The sequence below is a fragment of the Acanthamoeba castellanii genome (genome assembly GCF_000313135.1).
Source record: "Acanthamoeba castellanii str. Neff unplaced genomic scaffold scf7180000083937, whole genome shotgun sequence".
Taxonomy (NCBI): Eukaryota; Discosea; order Longamoebia; family Acanthamoebidae; genus Acanthamoeba; species Acanthamoeba castellanii.
In genome coordinates this window covers 1-16,337 of record NW_004457673.1, presented here as the reverse complement: position 1 = coordinate 16,337, position 16,337 = coordinate 1, and the positions used below count along the sequence as shown (strand labels likewise).

The following is a 16,337-nucleotide window of genomic DNA, read 5'->3' as shown; positions in this document are numbered from 1 at the left end:
GAAGAGAGGGGGGGCAAGCACGGCGGAGGAGTCGTGGAGGAGGGAGAGGAGGGCGGTCGCGTCGTCGCCTTCGACGCCGTCTTCGGCGTGCTTGGCGATGAGGTGGTCAACAAGCGCGGTGAAGGACAGGAAGGCACGCAGCTGCAGGGTGCCCTCTGGGGCGTGGCGGGCGAACTCTCCAGCGAGGATCGTGCGATCTTCCGCATTGTCGAGCGAGCGCAAAAGCTTCACCTGCTGTGCGCCCATGCTTCCTCTGTCTTTCATTTCATTTCTTTTTCACCTTTTATTGCTGTCTCAATTTTACCAACCGAGTCTTCTGATTGGGGGAGAATTCAATGTTAAGATATTCTAATGTTTACCTAGAACGCCGCAGCGGAGTAATCATTTTCTAGCGCGTAAGAACATTAAAGATGGAAGAACAAGCACCACCCGCGGCTGCAGCTCCTCCGGAGGTCAGGGTTTCCATTCCGCACACCGAAGTCGTGCACGAGGCTAAAGAGTGGAGGCCGTTCGTGGTACGTCTCCGCCCCGCAAATCACCGGGAATGTCTTCTCCCGCGCCCCGACAAACCCCACCCCATGTTGTTATTTGCTTGGTGGTCCTTTGGGTGGCCACAGGTGTTCGAGATTCACTTTCATGTGGGCGACCTGGACCACATAGTGCACAAGCGCTACAGCCAACTCCGCAGCCTACACGATCAGGTACTTGCCGTTCATTTTCCCGCCTCTACTTCTCTTTTTTGCCTACTTCTTTCTATTAATTATTTTTTATCCCGTTGTACAACGTGTAGATCGAGATGGCTGGCCCGCAACGTTACGTTCAGTACATATGCCTTGCCCATCTGTTCGTGATGACATGAATGCCTTTTCTGATTTTATTGAACAATGTTCCTATTTGACCGCTCCACAGCGGACATGGCGTAGGAGCGATAGTGCAGATGGGAATGATGCAGATCGGTCTAGGCGGCGGCGGCCAGCGGTCGTACCCATTCCCCAATTTCCCCTCGGCCAATATCTTCAAGGACTACTCCAAGCCCGAGCACACCGAGAGCCGCAAGCGTGAGCTGATCGGGTGCGGTCCTACCACCACTTGCACATTGGCCAACAATTGACTATATATGTGTGCAAACATCTGCCCACCTCATCGAACATCTGTGCAGGTACTTGAATTGTCTGGTCCACCACCCGGGCGTGCTCAAGATGCCGCACTTCCACAAACACTTTGGTTTCAGCGAGGAAGCGGTGGCTGAGCTCATCAGGGCGGCCGATCACATCGTCGGGCCGCGGCCCGGCGGCGGTGGTTCCCTATTCGGCGGCGGCGGTGGTTCCCTCTTCGGCGGCCTGGGCCAGCCCCAGCAAGGTGGTGGCGGGCAGGTCATTGATCTCATGTCGCTCATCTCCCAAGCGCAAGCCCAGGCTTCCGCACCCACCCCAGTTCTGAGTACGGCGCCTGCTCCAGGTTCGATTGTCCCGGTTCGTTGCATAGCACCCTCCCGTTCCTAGGCTATTGTTGTGTTGCATAGCGACGGCGTATCATAGCTGACTTGTCTTCTATTCCACGTTTGTTGGATTGGTTGCAGTTAAACACGGAGGATCCAGTAGCGCGGGTCTATGACTCCGAGCAGCTGCAGCAGGAGTACGTGTTGGCCCAGACGGTGCTGGAGCGAGCCCAGGCCTTCGAGCTGGGCGACGACGACAACCACCATGACGACGATCATCATCAGTGGCTGGGCCGCTCGCCCGTGCCCCTCATCTACGACCGCAAGATGAGCTTCAACATCAACGTGACCAACTCCAATTTCGGCGATCACATCGTAAGCGGTATTGCCCTGTTCCATACACATACCACAGCACACCACTTGAGCTCTCATGTTGATGCGCGTGTCTCTGTTTCAGGCCCGGGCGGTCAGCCGTGGTTCCAAGTGGTGCGCTTGAACCGGACCTTGTTAAGCTTCGAGCCGGCACAGTTCGGTATCTTCACCATGCGGGTACGATCATCTTCTTCGTGGTTAATGAATGAATGTAAACCACGAATCACCACCCACACACCACTTGGCTTGGTCGAACGTCAACAGGGTGAGCAGCTCATGCAGTTTGTGGTGGCAAATCGCTCGCCGTGTTCGTGCGATCTCTACCACGTGGTGAGCCCGATCGCAGAGGACTCGGCGAGTGCTGCGCCACCCCCGCAGCTGACGGCCCTGTGCCGTATCTCGCGAGTACGTAGCACCCTGACGAGTTGCCTCCGCAACCAATTCAATCTCTCTCCGACTGATGAGCGTTCGCCCGTGTGCTACCACAGGGTCTGATGACCATCAACGACATCTCCGCGCACACCGTGGAAACAGTGGATGGAACTGGTTCGTTCCATGAACAACTGAGCTTTCAAAGAACTGCCACCATTGGTGCTCACTCACAACAACCGCAGTCATCGCCCACCAGGCGACCCACAGCGGCAGCGTGTTTTCATTGAATGGGATACCGGCGGTGGCATCCGACAGAGGCTTCGTGCTCATCAACCACTTCGGTACCTTCATCATCATCCAACTTGAATTGATGCTTTACTCGCTGCCGCACACCACCTCACACATTCACGAATGGCGCAGGCAACGTGGTAATGGAGGTGGAGGCGGGACACGATGTACTCCTCTTCGTGGCGCTGGTCGTCTGCGTGGAGAAGATGCACGCCAAGCAGAAGGCGAACGAGGCCGCTACGCGACGTCACTAATAGGCGCACTTTTGTTACATACATGGTAACCAGAAACTCAAAAGCAAGAAACACAACAAAACAAAACAAAAAACATAACAAAATGCGAACAGATCAGGCCTCGCGGTGGAGGTGGTGGAGCATGCGCGGGATCGCGTGAACGAAGAAGGCCTCCGACTCAGGCAGGAACCAGAAGCCGACGAACCCGTGCACGGTGTCGTTGTACTGCGTCACCTCGCAGTCGACGCCCGCCGCCTGCACACGCACGCACACAAACATTGAGTTGATGACTTGGGTAAAAGTCCCTCCACACACACGCACACACGGGCATGGTGTACCTTCAGCTGCTCGCCAAGATCCTTGCCTTCATCGCGCAAAGGGTCCAGTTCGGCTGTGTGTGTGTTGTGTGTGTGTGTGTGTGTATGTGTGTGTGTTGTGTGTGTGTGTGTGTGTGTGTGTGTGTGTGTGTGTTATGGTGCCGACAACACAAAGGCGGTTGGAATGAAGGCATTTAGCGACCATACCAACGACGATGTGGGTGTGCGGCGATTGGTCGAGGAACGAAGCCTTGGTCGGGTTAAGGTAGTGATGGGCCGTAATGGCGTGGTCGTGGCCCAGAAGGTACTGCGACTTGAAGAACTTGCTCGACCACTTCGGCAGAATATACGCTGCAACCAACCGGACCAATCGGATCATTAAGGGCAATAGTGGTTGTTGTTGCTGTGACCTCAATTGGTGGTATGGGGCGAGGCGAGTACCATCGGCAAACTCAATCGCGGACGGGGTGGGCGGCGCCATGCAGGTCGGGTAGATGAGCAGCTGGTAGGCCACACGCACCGGGGCATTCCGCTCGACGGCCATCAGGCTCAGCACTGACGCACACCTCACGCCGGTCAATCATTTCCACAATTTACAACTCTCGACTCGACACACAATTTCTCGGAAATGGGGAGGGGCCGAACCAGCGGCGAGGTTCCCGCCCGCGCTGTCACCTGCATGAGTTGTGGGGCGGCGAGCGGTGAGTGAGTGAGTTGTGTGGCGGTGAGCAGTGCGTGCGTGCGTGCGTGAAAGACAAGCAATGATGAGACAAGAGTCCATCCAATCGCACGTACCTGCGGTGATGATCTTCGAGGTCGGCCTTGGCCAGCGCTGGGTGTCCGTCCCCGTGACGCGCAACCCACTGCAGCACCGAGTAGCAATCCTCTATAAAACCACAGCAACGATGATTAGTTAATTATGATAATATATAAGAATAGTAATAATGAGAATGGTGATGAAGGCGATGATAGTTTGAAAACATGAGAACGCGTGAAACATGAGAAGCATGTTGTACCAATGGCGGCGGGGAACGGATGCTCGGGGGCGAGGCGATAGTCCACGGACACCACGACCATCTTGCCCTCACGAGCGAAGCGCCTGTTTGAGGTGGACAGAGAGGCAAATTAGTGTAATGAAAGGAATGAAAGGAATGATGGAACGTGGTGGCGATGGCGGTTACGTGGCGACGTGGTTCATGGCCCAGTCCTTCCCGGTGCCCAGCGTGAATCCACCGCCGTGAATGTAGATCATGACCGGAAGAGACTCATTCTTCTCCAACTTCGGCTCAAACACACGCACGGACACTAGTGCCGACACACGCGACACGCACACGACACGCACACGGTACAACACGACACGACACGACACACGACACACGACACACGACACACGACGCACGCGTGGACGAGACACGACCAACGACACGACTCGCAATCATTTGTCAGCGAAACAAATGCGAGCAATGGTCGACTCATGGGCGTAGGGGAGCACCTGCGGCGGGAGCAGGCGAGGCCACGTCGGCCAGGAGGGGATGAGGGTTGGGCGGGTACTCGTGCGGAGGCACCAGCAGATCCTCGCTCCGCACGCCGTCCACAAACTCGCCTATGAGCACAGCCCAATCAACATTCATTGTTGTTGTAGTTAAGAAGGCGCCAACAGTACCAACTGTTACACGAGCCAATCAACCACAACCAACCATAAACAAAGAAGCACTCGAGTCGTGGTTGAAGCTGTGCAGGTGGTACCTCCGGTCGTGGGTTCGTGGGAGAGCATGAAGCGCTGAAAGGCCGCGCGGTCGAAGCGGCCCTCGTCCTTGTCCATGCCCGCCGCGCGGAAGACCAGCCGCACCGCCGGGTCCATCAGGTACTTGATGCGCCTGGCCCACAAATTAATTGAAAAATTAAATATATATAAATAATATAATCAATTTTTGTTTTTAATATTGGCGGGAGTACCAGTCCACGCGGTCTTGGGAGATGAAGTTGGCGTGGAAGGCGGTGAGGCCAACGGCCAAGGCCACCACGACCAGCGGCACCAGCAGCGCCTTCTTCATCTTCTTTTGGTTTTTCTTTCGTTCCCGCTTACCGCACGATTTTCCTTTTCCATCTGCAGTTAATCGTCCAATCGCGTAAAAGCCAACCGAAAACCAAAAAGTCGTCGGCTTGGGGTGGAATTCCTGGTCTCTGCAGGGACATCCTTTCCAGGACCTGGTGGTCTCTGGGCCTCTTGCACTCTCATGATTGAGAAGGCCTTGATCACGCCCAGCCCACAAACTTGGCCCACTGGAACACAAGAGAGAGAGAGAGATGCACATCAGGAAGTCGCGACATGGGCGAGATGAACCGGAGGCAGACCCAGGCGCAGGTGGTGGAGGAGGGGGCAGCATGAACGCGCTCAAGTGCTTCATGAAGAAGATCGCTACCGGTGCGTCCAATGCCAACAAGCACTCACTGCTTTCAAAGTGTGTTAACACACTTGGGCCACTGCAGGCGGCGTTCTGATGCACATGAGCCTGCCGGCCTCCCTGTGCTGCCCCCAGTCGACCCTCCAAGCCCTGGCCCACCACCGCCTCCGCGGCGCGCCCTACATGCACGGGTACCCCAACCCTCTCTTTTTGTAAACTCTTATTCTTCCAGCCTAAGAACACGCACGCACGCACACACACACACCACAGGGTGTGGCAGCACAACGACGCGTTCGTGCGGATGGTGGCCGTGCTGAGGTGGTACCTGGCCGCCTTTAGTGCCGACCCCGTACGTTCTCCCCCCCCCCACGCCTTATAACCACACGTTCTGACGCTTCAATCCCTGCCAGGACGGCAAGAAGCCCTTCAACCCGGTGTTGGGCGAGAGCTACCAGTGTTACGCCGACGGCGTGTGGGCGATCTTGGAGCAGGTCAGCTGCTCACCACCTTCTGCACCTCTGAATAGTCATCGGTGAGTCAACTTTGGTGCTTACTCGGTTTGTAGGTGTCGCACCACCCACCGGTGAGCGCCTACTTCATGTTGGACAGCGAGCGCCGGACGTGCTTCTTCGGCCAGGCCGAGATGTGCCTCGAGTTCAGCGGCAACGCGATTGCTGTCGATATGATCGGCCCCGCACGCCTGGTGCTGGGCGTCAAGAAGAGTCTCGCCCGGACCCAGACCCCAGCCCAAGCCCAAGCCGACGAGCACCGGGCGACTGGCGGCGGTAGCGGCGGCGGCGGAGGCGGCGAGCAGCAGCAGCCGCAGGAGGAGGTGGAGGAGGAGCGGGGCGAGGGGGAGTGGTGGGCGAGGTACGAGCACTACGACTTCATCCCGCCCATGCCGACGCAGGTGGTCAAGAGCCTGCTGTGGGGCAAGCGCCGGCACTCGTACAAGGGCGACGTCGTCGTGGCCTGCAGCCGCACCGGCTACTTTGCACACCTCCACTTCTGCGAGGAGGTGCGTAACACCACACCCAACCCCAGCTTTTTGTTGGCCAGTTTTGGTTGGATTTTGGTTGCAACGCAGCAATTCAGTTAACTGACTCGTGGTGTGGGTGGGACAGGGACCCGAGGGAGAGCCGGACTTTCTGCGCGGCGAGATCTACCACGAGCCCGAGCACATGCTGGTGGCCCAGCTCTACGGCCAGTGGGACGGCATCATCGAGATCACGCCCCTGGCCTCCTCCCTACTGAGGCTCGGCTCCAACGCTTCACTCGAGGTAAGCCGCAGCCATCGCCATCGCCATCGCCATCGCCATCGCCATCGCCATCGCCATCGCCATCGCCACCATGGTTGGTTGGTTGGTTGGTTGGTTGGTTGGTTGGTTGGTTGGTTGGTTGGTTGGTTGGTTGGTTGGTTGGTTGGTGATTGACTAGCTCTCGTCTCTGTTCTGTTTGGCGTGCCAGCCCGGAGTGTTGTGCCGGGCCAGCCGCCTGAGCGTCCCGCTGGTGGTCGAGATTGTCGACGGCCGGCAGCACGGACGAGACTCAAGGTACCCTGACCCCGCCCGCAGCGAGGAGTTGACTTGCTTACCACGAGCGTGTGCGGTTGTGCGTTTGCGTTGGCGGTGTGTGCGTGTGCCGTGCATGTTTCAAGCTCGGTGTGGCGGGCGGTGAATGAAGCCCTGACGCGTGGCGACTATGACGCGGCCGAGGCGGCCAAGGAGGAGGTGGAGCGACAGCAGCGCGAGATGGTGCACCAGGCGACCGTGCTCACGCCCTGGGCCGGTAGTAGCTACTCGACCTACGCCGAAGCGACCGCAACAAAGAAGACGAAGAAGAAGAAGAAGCTGTTTCGGAAGTCGAGCACAGACAAGCAGCTGGTCGAGGCGTCATGGGGCGTCGACGAAGAGGAGGAGAGGTGGAGGCAGATGAACCCGGCGGTCTTCTTCGACCGGCACAGGGCGAGCCGGACCGGCAACGTCGAGTGGCTCGTGCGCTGGGACCAGGTCAGACTCGCGGCCGACCGCAGGGAGAACCTGCTGTAAGCGCTGGGGCTGATTTAGCCCAGTGAAAGAGAGCAGCTTCCCGCAATGGCCAGCGTTGTGCAAGTCAGAACTACCCTCAAATGAAGACGCGTCGTTAGGACGCCTGCCAAGTGTCCACACACTTCTTTTTGGGCATTTTCATTTGTGTCTGACCCTCGGGGATTTATGATCATTTTTGGGCAGAACACTCCAAGCTAAAATAGTTTTGACCAGTCCGGCTTTTTTGGCGACGCCCGGCAGGATATAAAAGTGATCAGCCCGGAGTTTTTGTGACCAACACTCTCTATACCCACCACCAACATGTTCTCTTCTTCCTCCCTTAGCGCTGCCCTCCTCCTCGCTCTCTCATGCTGCTTGGCCGTGGCCAGCGCTACTGGCGCCACCCGCGCTTTCTCCGGCGCGGCTCTCCGGGCCAACTCGACGAGCGATCTCTCCGGCGTGTGGTCGGCGCTCGATGACAACGGCCAGGTCTATGCCGTCAAGTTTGTCCAACAGGGCGACCAGCTACTGCTGCCCTCGACCAAGTCCTCCAGCGCGCCGTACTCCATCAAGGCCACCCTCTACGGCGGCTACGGCCTCGGCCAGGGTGCCCTGTGGCGAATCAACAACCCCAACGTGTTCTGCTCCTACGTACTCTTCTTTCACTTCGACTTTTTTTTCATCTTTCTTTAAATGCAAATTGATTGGGTGCGCAGACGAACGTGGTGGTGGATGCGGTCGACGCGGGCTTCATGAAGATCTCTTGGTTCCCCGCCCCCGCTGCGAACGGCTGCCTGGTCTACGCGGGCAGCTGGACCAAGTACACACGTCCCTACTGATTGGTGGGTCGGCTAATAAAGCACGTCTCTAAGTGGCTACTACCATTTCTGACCGGATGATCACTGGCCAACACTGAATTTGCTTTCCTCTTCTTGGTGTTGGTGCTTGAGCACATGGCGACACCCTTGTTGTGGTGAGAGCGGCGGAATGACTGAGGACGAAGATGGAAAGTAAAGAGGGGGGTTGTGAAGCAAAAGAGAAGGTTACCACTGGAGGGAGTTGAACCCCCCGGGCAGGCACTGTACAGGCTTCAGTCTCCTAACATGGCTACTCCCACATCAGCGGCCCTCAGTACTCCCTTGCGAGAGGAGGGTGCGATATTAGACAAAGGGAGAGCAAGATACCCGCCCTCCAACCCTTGGCAGTGGTTTTGTTGAGGTGCTTCTTCTTCTCGTTGGGGAGTGGAGACTGCCAGCTCCTTTTGATGGCGCCGTTGGCCATGCCCTCTGCGCATTGTGGGATCATATGAGGTTCGGTGAAACAGATGATCCTGAAATTTCGCATAAGCCAAAAAGCCTATGCTGAAAAAGGAATAGTTTGAAAGGGCGTGAAGTACCAAGGCCCCGGCTATTCTGTCAAACTGTTGACGATGATTAGAGTTGGTGGAAACAACGCTCCGTCATTCGGTTTCATCAGGGGTCCAGTTCGGCTAACAGTGACCTTCTCCCTCCGTGTTGGGCCTCCTCCCGGGCATGCAGCAGTAGAATGGTCTTCCCTTATCCGGCGTTCCCCTAGTCGACCCCCAGTCCACCCCAGGAGAACTCCACCAACCCACCAGCCTCGCCGAAGCTTATTCGCATCCCTCAGCCAACCACCTGCCGCCATCAAACTATAAAAGTAGCTACTCATGTTGGTCTTCCCTCACCACCCACCATCAACGCAACCCACACATTTAGCAACCAACCTCTACAATCATCATGGAAAAGAACAACACCAACGTCCACAACCACTCGGACAAGAAGCTGAAGCGCGCCGACTCGATCGAGCTGTGCCCCAAGCACTACTTCTCGTTCCGCCGCCAGATGTCGGTCATCAACCACACGCCGTGCAACCTCTACATCATCCTCACCGTCGACCCCGACACGCTGGTCCTGCGCGGCGTCGGCGGCAACGTCGGGGCCGGCGTCGGCACCAACCCGCTGACCGTCCTGGGCGGCAAGGTTTCGGGCGGGGCCAACGTGCAGATGGGCACCAGCAGCGTGCCGCCGCAAGTCCAGGGCCTGGCCGCCGGCGAGCGGGCCAACCTCTACATGACCAGCAAGAAGGCCTACATGTCAGTCCTGGCCATGACCTCGGCCCCGACGCCCTACGGCGATCTGGGCGGCCACGGCGACCTGCTCATCCACAACCGGCTGGTCCGGTTCGGCAACATCTTCCACGTCCTGTTCAAGCACATGCAGCAGCCGGTCCAGCGCGACGTCGAGTACGACCTGGCCAACTACACCCTCACCAAGCGCGCTCAGGCCTCGTCGGCGAGCAACTGGTCGGCGTATCCGGGCAAGGTTTCTGCAGGGCAACCGGTTGCTCAGCAACCTCCACTGCAACAGTCGACCAAGTTGACAGAGCCCCCGGCGCCGTTCGTGTGGAACGATGAGCCGAAGCCGGCCGACAACAAGCCAGCCATGGGCGACGGACAGGAAAGAGCCAGCGACAAGGGATACCCGGCAGCCTACTACCAGACCGGCGCACCCACGCTTCCGCCGCCGTCGGCCTTCATCCCGACGGTCGCGCCGGCGTGCTTCCAGTACAACCCCACCGGGCCGTTCACGCAGGGCCAGTCCTACTACGGCTGCGGCAAGGTCGAGTGGGCTCCGGGGCCGATGATGACGACGGCCCAGATGCCAATAGACCAGCCGCAAGGACCCTACCTCCAGTTCCCCGAGCCCCTCCCGTTCCCCACCACGGGCCTGCAATACAACTAAGTTGTGGCATTTTATCTACTATTTATCTATTCACAAAATCCTTCTATAAACAGTATGTTCATGACTATGTTGATGTGTTAGTTCCTCCTCGTCGTCGTCGTCCAGGTCGCCTCTTCTCTTGATGTCCAAACAAACTGACCTTCGTCGGCCCAGCGATCAAGCCTCGGTCGAGCGCCGGTCGGTCTTCTGGAATGTACAAAATGTCGGGTGGTGGTGTTTTTACAGTTGGAAGGCGCAGTTGTCGACGTTGAGCCATTCGCGCAGGTTGGCCTGCGAGCCCAGGTACGTCGACGGGCTGTACTCGGGCAGCACTTCCCGCGTCTCGCCCGCCGCCTTCAGGTGGATGTAGGCGTCCGTTCCGTAGCCCTCCTACAGTTTGTTGCACACACACAACACATTAGTGTGTGCGGTCGTCTTCCGTGTGTGTGTGTGTGTGTGTGTGTGTGTGTGTGTGTGTTGTGTACCATGGGAATGACTTTGAGGTCGCCGCCAAAGTAGCGGGCGTAGAGACGACTAATGGGCAGACCGTAGCCAAGGCCGGCCATCGGTGCGGCGCCCTCGTTGAGGCTGTCGAGGGTGTCCTTGGTGGGCGGCGCGGCGGTCGTGTAGAAGTAGGTGAACAGCTTGGGCACATCGGCGTGCGGGATGCCGCCGCCCATGTCGCTGATCTTAATCGTGAGGTCTTCCGTGCCCTTGACCAGCACCACCCGCACCGGAGGCAGGTCGTCCTCGCTCTGCGCGTTGGCCCCGTGCACTTCGACCACCGCACGCAGCGAGTTCTACAATGGCGAGAGTCAGTACACGAACATGAACAAGGCGACGATGTAGATGAGGGTGGTGGTGGTGTGGCGCACCTTGATCGTTTCGAAGAGCATGTGGTAGAGATGGGAGGGCACGTAGGGGAGGGTGGGCGCGCCCGCGCTGGTCTCGGTGCCGAGCTTCGGCGGCACGATGATCTGCACCGACGGACACACCGAGTAGTTGTTCGAGCACAGATATCGCGCGTCGTCCACCGCGTCCTCCGCAATCTGTTCGAAATAAGAAAATATCAGTAAACAACTTTAACAACGCAATAACAGTACAACATAATAAAAATAAAAATATAAAATGTGAAGAATTATGAGTGTTACCTCTTTGACGTTGCATTGGGGGTCGATGATGCCGACCCATCGGTTCTTCTTGTTGGGGGTCACCTTGCGCCCGCTGGCGCCGCTGGTGATGGCGCACAGGTTGTTGTTGGTCTGCGCCTGCTTGAAGAGCTCCAGATGCTGCGTGATCAGCATTCGAATGGAGATACGGTTCATGTACAATCGATCTGCATCCAACACAACGCACGACACACCGTTAGCACACACGCACGCACACGCACACACACAGGAAGAAGGTGAAGAGGAGTACCAAGGAAGAACTGGACCGAGGTGTCGATCATCTCGCGGCCGAGTCGGTTCTTGAGCTCGAGCACGCCCTCGGCCATGGTGGTGACGACGCCGGAGTGACGATCCTTGATGTGGTCCAGCATGTCCTGGAACTGGTGCAGCGACGCGCACTGCTCGTCCTCCGTCTTGAGCTCCATGTCCGCCACGTTCGGCACCGGCGACTCAATCACCTCTACTCACGCGTAGATACAAATAAATAAATAAACAAATACAATAAATAAACAATACCAAATAAACAATAATATGATAATGTTCAAAATATCAATATCAATAAGAAATAATAAGAATAAATAACCATATAAAGAGGAGGGGAGCGTACCAGAGAAGGAGAGGCGGTACCAGTTGAGGACCTTCTGGACGGGCTCTACCTCGAGGAGCTCCTCGGGGAGGGCGGTGATCTCCTTGGCGATGTGGGCCAGTCGGATGGGGAGCTCGTAGCGCAGGAAGGCGTGGGAGCGGAGGAGGGTGTTCATGTTGGCGTCCTTGCCGAAGACGATCATGTTCTTGACGGACACAGGAGTCTGCTTGAGATTCGCGTAGCGGTGGATCATGTCGTCCATGGTGCGCTGCCAACTGACCGGTGAAGAGGAGGAGGCCGCTGATGACGATATAGACGACGGTATATGGACGTGACTACTCGTGCTCGCGACAGTGGTCCTCATTCGATTCATCATGCTGGCTGGTAATGGGAAACTGGATGCTGTAGAATCTGATATTGTTTTTTTTCTCTTTCCGAGATCGAGCGAGTGGTGGGCGTGGCTTGAGTTCTGTGGTGAAGTGATGATGTGAAGTCGATTAAGATTGAATAAGAATGGTTGCGTAAAGGGATATTTATATTTCCAGTTGAGGTGCGCAGACGGAAAGCGCAGATGGTTGTAGAGCGCAGCAAAACTCTGGTGAAATTTCGAGACGGAACAATCGCTGGTTGGCGGTTTCGGTATATTTCGTCGACCTTAGCATTTTCCCAACCATTTTCTGTTCGGTTGCTTTCATTTCTCATGTCCCAAGCTTCCGCCGTAAGTTCGGCTCTGGTTAAGGTGGCGCTGATCTCCGCCCATCTTGGTCCGACGTGCGCGAGTCTTACAGGAATCCTGCAGCTCGCCCGCTCTGCGCCTTGTGCCATTGCGTGTTGTGTGTTGCTGTGGCCCTACGGCGCATGCGGGTGCCTCTACAGCACGCTGCAGCACATGACCATGAGATGATGAGTTTCGGCGTGCAGCTTCCGTTAATTCGACGCCTCCTCACGCAAGGTCTCTGGCAGCTGTTCAGAGGTGGACTTCATCACGATCGCGTAGCGGCCGGCGAGGATGTGAGAACTGTTCTTTGGGGTCAGCAGTAGTGTGGAGTTAGTCTGACCGTCGGCAGTTCGGCTGAACCACTCCGTCGGGGAAGCTGCGCAAAAGGTAGGCCTTGGCTCGTGGGACACTGGGCGGTGAGAAATGAACATTAACACATTTCTCAGGCGCGGGTATTTCCATTGCTATTTCCTTTGTTTCTTTTGCACTTAATTTAGGGGAGGACTGAGTCGCGGACGACACTGAATTACAGCAGAGAAGAGAATGGAGCTGGAGGCGAAAGCGCAGTCGGAATGTGTGGGGCTGGAGGACTTACTCGTGGACGATGAGCTGCTGGAGATGGTACTGGCCTTTGTTGGCGGCGCACGTTTGCCCGGGCAGCACGTGAACCTGCCCTGGCGCTACCTCCTCCCCACACTCGCCCTCGTCTCCAGGTCCGCCCCTTCCTCTCTCTCCTTCCGTTGAGACTTTTGAGGAGTTAACTAATTTATCTTTATTTATATGTTATTTATTTATTTTCTGTGTTCAGCCGGTGGCGTCGACTGATGGCCAAGCCTGAGGTGCGACGCTCGCTGATCGCAGGTCTGGTGTTCGCCTTTGGCGATTACCAGAGCCCCACGGGGCTCACAGAAGACCGAGTGCGTAGGCGGAACAAACACACAGTCATTCTTTTGATGATGAATGGCGACAGCTCAATCTCACCATGGCACATCATTGCCCAAACCCGCAGAAGGGGCTGCCGACTATCATCAGGTCCCTGGAGCGGGTGCCGGTGGTGGACGTGTGCGCGGGCTGGCAGCCGCCAGGGAGCCACGCCCTCTTCCTCAGCGCCACTGGCCAGGTACTCACCTGTACACGCGAACTTGACGATGAACATCACCGCACTTATCACTCGCGCGTCTCTTCGCGCACCCAGGTGCATTCGTGTGGCTCTGGGCTGGGCCACTACTCGATGCCGAACTTCCAACGAAGCACGCCGACACCAATTGCCGAGCTGGCAGGTAACATCAACTCATGAATGTGGAAAAATGGCTTGGGCTCAAAATGTGTTCGTTGTTCGTCGTTCGTTATTCGTTCTTTCTTCTTCGATGCTCTGGTGAGGCGGTCAGGTGTGCGAGTGCTGCAGGTGGCCTCGTGCTCGGGCCACTCGCTGATGGTGGCGCAGGTGCCCTCATCGCCCTCTCGCACCGTCGTCTACGCATTCGGGTCAGGTCGCTACGGAAAGCTGGGCCTGGGCAATCTGCTCGACCACGACAGGCCAGTGCTGGTTGACACTCTTTCAGGTTTACTTTCCGCACACACCGCACACGCACGTGCACACGCACACACCGCACACGCACACGCCGCACACGCACACGCCGCACACGCGCACGCGTGGAATTGATAATGTTCGGACGCAGGCGTGAACGTGCGACAAGTGGCTGCGGGCCAGTTCCACAGCTTGGCGGTGAGCGAGCGGGGCGAGGTGTTCGCCTTCGGGTGCGATGACACGGGCCAGCTGGGCCTGGGCCGAGGCCACGGCTACAACCCCTACCAGCTCTACGAGACCAGCCTCCAGGCTCGCCTGGCCAACGTGACCGTGCCGGAGCGCATCGCCGCTCTCGCGGGCCGGCACATCGTCGCCGTAGCCGCCGGGACCCATCACAGCCTGTTTCTGAGCCGCGAGGGCCACGTCTTCTCCTGCGGGATGGACAAATACGGGTACGGCTTGGGCTCATATTTATTCATATTATGTTCATATTATGTTCTATCCCTAAATTATATATATTTAATTATTCATTTATGCCATGACATTGACTGAACGGTGCTGGTCGTGGGGTAGGAAGGGGAGACTGGGGTACAAGGTGGACCAGCAGGACAACATCCAAAAGCTTCCGCTCATGATCGAATGTCTCTCGCAGCATCGAGTGGTCGACATCTCAGCTGGTAAGCAGGCCTAGTGCAACTGATTGTCTTGTGCACAGCTTGAATTGGTCACATTCCTCGCGATGTGCATTCGTGTGCAGGTGAGGCACACAGCTTGGTGGTGACCGACGCGGGAGTGTTGTTCGGGTTTGGGTCGAATGTGAACGGCCAGCTGGGCCTGGGCATGGCGGACACCCAGTCACACCTGCCGACGCCCGTCTCCGTCGCCGGCGAACCCGTACGCTTCTCCACCAGGCCAGCCTGGGCCTTGAGGGAGTTGTGAGTGTTAAGTCGAGTGTCGGCCAGGTCGTGCAAGCGGTCGCCGGACAACAGCACAGTCTCGCGGTAACATCGTGCGGCCGCGTCTATTCGTTTGGTCTCGGCTCGTACTACAGGCACGTTCATATCACGTTGTGGTTTCCCTCGCCCATTGGGGTGCCTAATCAGGATTTCTTAGTATTTACTTTTTTTTTGCATGTGCATTTGCAGGCTGGGCCTCGGAGACACGGAGGACCGAGCGACGCCGACCCTGGTGGCTGCCCTCGGCCTGGTCCCGGTCACGCGCGTCTCCACCTCCGGCCGCTTCTCTTTCGCCGTCGCGTGAGAAGCGCCTTTTTTGGTTTTTATTTCCTTTTATGGCACAAAAGCAGCGGGAAATGAGGCGTCGCAGGCGCTTGCGCTTTTCTCCAATTGGTTCGCGTGCAGCCCACCTTTCCACGATGACGGCTCGTTAGAGGGGGGAGAGCAGGTATAAAACCTCGCCCAGGTTGTTCTTCCCTCCTCACCCCAACCACCAGCTTTCCACCAACACCCAACAACAGAACATGGCGACTACCACCAACCGCATTGAGAAGATTGTGGTTCTTGGCGGCACAGGCGCACAAGGCTCAGCAGTGGTCAGAGGTATATCTATCTACACATTACAGCACATATAGCGGAGTATGTTAGATTCTAAACGACCTGCATGGTATAGCTTTGACACGCGACGGGAGATACCAGGTGCGAGTGCAGACCCGCAACCCTGACCACCAGTCGGCCCTGGAGCTCGCCCAGCTGCCCAATGTCACCTTCCACGTGGGCCACGTCGAGTCCGAGGAGTTGCTGCGCGAAGCCATCCGCGGCATGGACGCCGTCTACCTCCTGGCCAACAGCTTCGCCATCGGAGAGAAGGCCGAGCTCCACTGGTCCATCCGCGCCTTCGAGCTGGCCCGCGAACTGGGCGTCAAGCTGTTCCAGTTCTCCGGCCTGGACTACTTGCCCAACAAGGCCGGCTACGATCCCAAGTTCCGCTGCGCGCACTACGACGCCAAGGGCCGGGTTTCAGGTACTTCTCTTCTTTTTGGTCTGTTCCTGTGCAACCCACCAGCAAAGATTAGCCTATACTCAGTTGCTAAGCGATACTGACCTTTCTGTCTACTCATCGCAGAGTGGATCAAGAGGCAGCCAGTGTCGCCCATGAAGTGGGCGATCCTCACCTCGGGTCCCTA

The 16,337-nt window shown here is 57.2% G+C and overlaps 10 protein-coding genes across 10 annotated transcripts in view; 7 read left to right on the top strand and 3 right to left on the bottom strand.

Moving 5' to 3' along the window:
• The window catches only part of ACA1_019220 (amidohydrolase family protein), a gene marked incomplete at both ends in the record, with an annotated part of 3,780 nt that extends 3,534 nt beyond the window's left edge, over positions 1-246 (bottom strand). Inside the window, one exon of the mRNA XM_004353550.1 lies at positions 22-246. Within this exon, the coding sequence (XP_004353602.1) occupies positions 22-246 (225 nt within the window). The remainder of the gene's footprint in view (positions 1-21) is intronic.
• A 164-nt stretch (positions 247-410) lies between these two features.
• ACA1_019210 (uncharacterized protein) lies at positions 411-1,111 on the top strand (the record flags this gene model as incomplete). The annotated part of the gene is made up of 3 exons (XM_004353549.1): positions 411-515; positions 618-701; positions 938-1,111. 3 exons carry the CDS (start codon positions 411-413, stop codon positions 1,109-1,111), a joined length of 363 nt encoding a protein of 120 aa, XP_004353601.1.
• An 88-nt stretch (positions 1,112-1,199) lies between these two features.
• Positions 1,200-2,724, top strand: ACA1_019200 (uncharacterized protein; the record flags this gene model as incomplete). Its single annotated transcript, XM_004353548.1, has 7 exons — positions 1,200-1,433; positions 1,580-1,820; positions 1,896-1,987; positions 2,075-2,215; positions 2,299-2,356; positions 2,425-2,523; positions 2,603-2,724. 7 exons carry the CDS (start codon positions 1,200-1,202, stop codon positions 2,722-2,724), a joined length of 987 nt encoding a protein of 328 aa, XP_004353600.1.
• Positions 2,725-2,817: 93 nt separating this feature from the next.
• ACA1_019190 (lipase/esterase, putative) lies at positions 2,818-5,074 on the bottom strand (the record flags this gene model as incomplete). Its single annotated transcript, XM_004353547.1, has 11 exons — positions 2,818-2,958; positions 3,042-3,094; positions 3,228-3,371; positions 3,462-3,575; positions 3,666-3,688; positions 3,816-3,906; positions 4,037-4,119; positions 4,202-4,325; positions 4,513-4,623; positions 4,767-4,897; positions 4,977-5,074. 11 exons carry the CDS (start codon positions 5,072-5,074, stop codon positions 2,818-2,820), a joined length of 1,113 nt encoding a protein of 370 aa, XP_004353599.1.
• A 331-nt stretch (positions 5,075-5,405) lies between these two features.
• On the top strand, positions 5,406-7,473 carry ACA1_019180 (Oxysterolbinding protein, putative; the record flags this gene model as incomplete). Its single annotated transcript, XM_004353546.1, has 8 exons — positions 5,406-5,445; positions 5,511-5,616; positions 5,696-5,774; positions 5,836-5,916; positions 5,991-6,443; positions 6,550-6,705; positions 6,916-6,934; positions 7,109-7,473. 8 exons carry the CDS (start codon positions 5,406-5,408, stop codon positions 7,471-7,473), a joined length of 1,299 nt encoding a protein of 432 aa, XP_004353598.1.
• Positions 7,474-7,773: 300 nt separating this feature from the next.
• Positions 7,774-8,291, top strand: ACA1_019170 (uncharacterized protein; the record flags this gene model as incomplete). The annotated part of the gene is made up of 2 exons (XM_004353545.1): positions 7,774-8,103; positions 8,169-8,291. The coding sequence occupies 2 exons, from the start codon at positions 7,774-7,776 to the stop codon at positions 8,289-8,291; spliced, it is 453 nt and encodes a 150-aa protein (XP_004353597.1).
• Positions 8,292-9,209: 918 nt separating this feature from the next.
• On the top strand, positions 9,210-10,214 carry ACA1_019160 (uncharacterized protein; the record flags this gene model as incomplete). The annotated part of the gene is made up of 1 exon (XM_004353544.1): positions 9,210-10,214. One exon carries the CDS (start codon positions 9,210-9,212, stop codon positions 10,212-10,214), a length of 1,005 nt encoding a protein of 334 aa, XP_004353596.1.
• A 219-nt stretch (positions 10,215-10,433) lies between these two features.
• On the bottom strand, positions 10,434-12,210 carry ACA1_019150 (kinase isozyme 4, mitochondrial precursor, putative; the record flags this gene model as incomplete). Its single annotated transcript, XM_004353543.1, has 6 exons — positions 10,434-10,583; positions 10,679-10,993; positions 11,069-11,242; positions 11,408-11,529; positions 11,613-11,822; positions 11,970-12,210. The coding sequence occupies 6 exons, from the start codon at positions 12,208-12,210 to the stop codon at positions 10,434-10,436; spliced, it is 1,212 nt and encodes a 403-aa protein (XP_004353595.1).
• A 999-nt stretch (positions 12,211-13,209) lies between these two features.
• ACA1_019140 (regulator of chromosome condensation (RCC1) repeat domain containing protein) lies at positions 13,210-15,454 on the top strand (the record flags this gene model as incomplete). Its single annotated transcript, XM_004353542.1, is given in 9 exon segments — positions 13,210-13,379; positions 13,475-13,583; positions 13,676-13,786; positions 14,111-14,228; positions 14,346-14,646; positions 14,768-14,871; positions 14,952-15,088; positions 15,106-15,236; positions 15,340-15,454. The coding sequence occupies 9 exon segments, from the start codon at positions 13,210-13,212 to the stop codon at positions 15,452-15,454; spliced, it is 1,296 nt and encodes a 431-aa protein (XP_004353594.1).
• A 220-nt stretch (positions 15,455-15,674) lies between these two features.
• Positions 15,675-16,329, top strand: ACA1_019130 ((NmrA-like), putative; the record flags this gene model as incomplete). The annotated part of the gene is made up of 3 exons (XM_004353541.1): positions 15,675-15,710; positions 15,862-16,174; positions 16,277-16,329. Coding segments are annotated over 3 exons (402 nt in total), but the record flags the coding sequence as incomplete, so codon positions are not given.
• Positions 16,330-16,337: the final 8 nt, after the last annotated feature.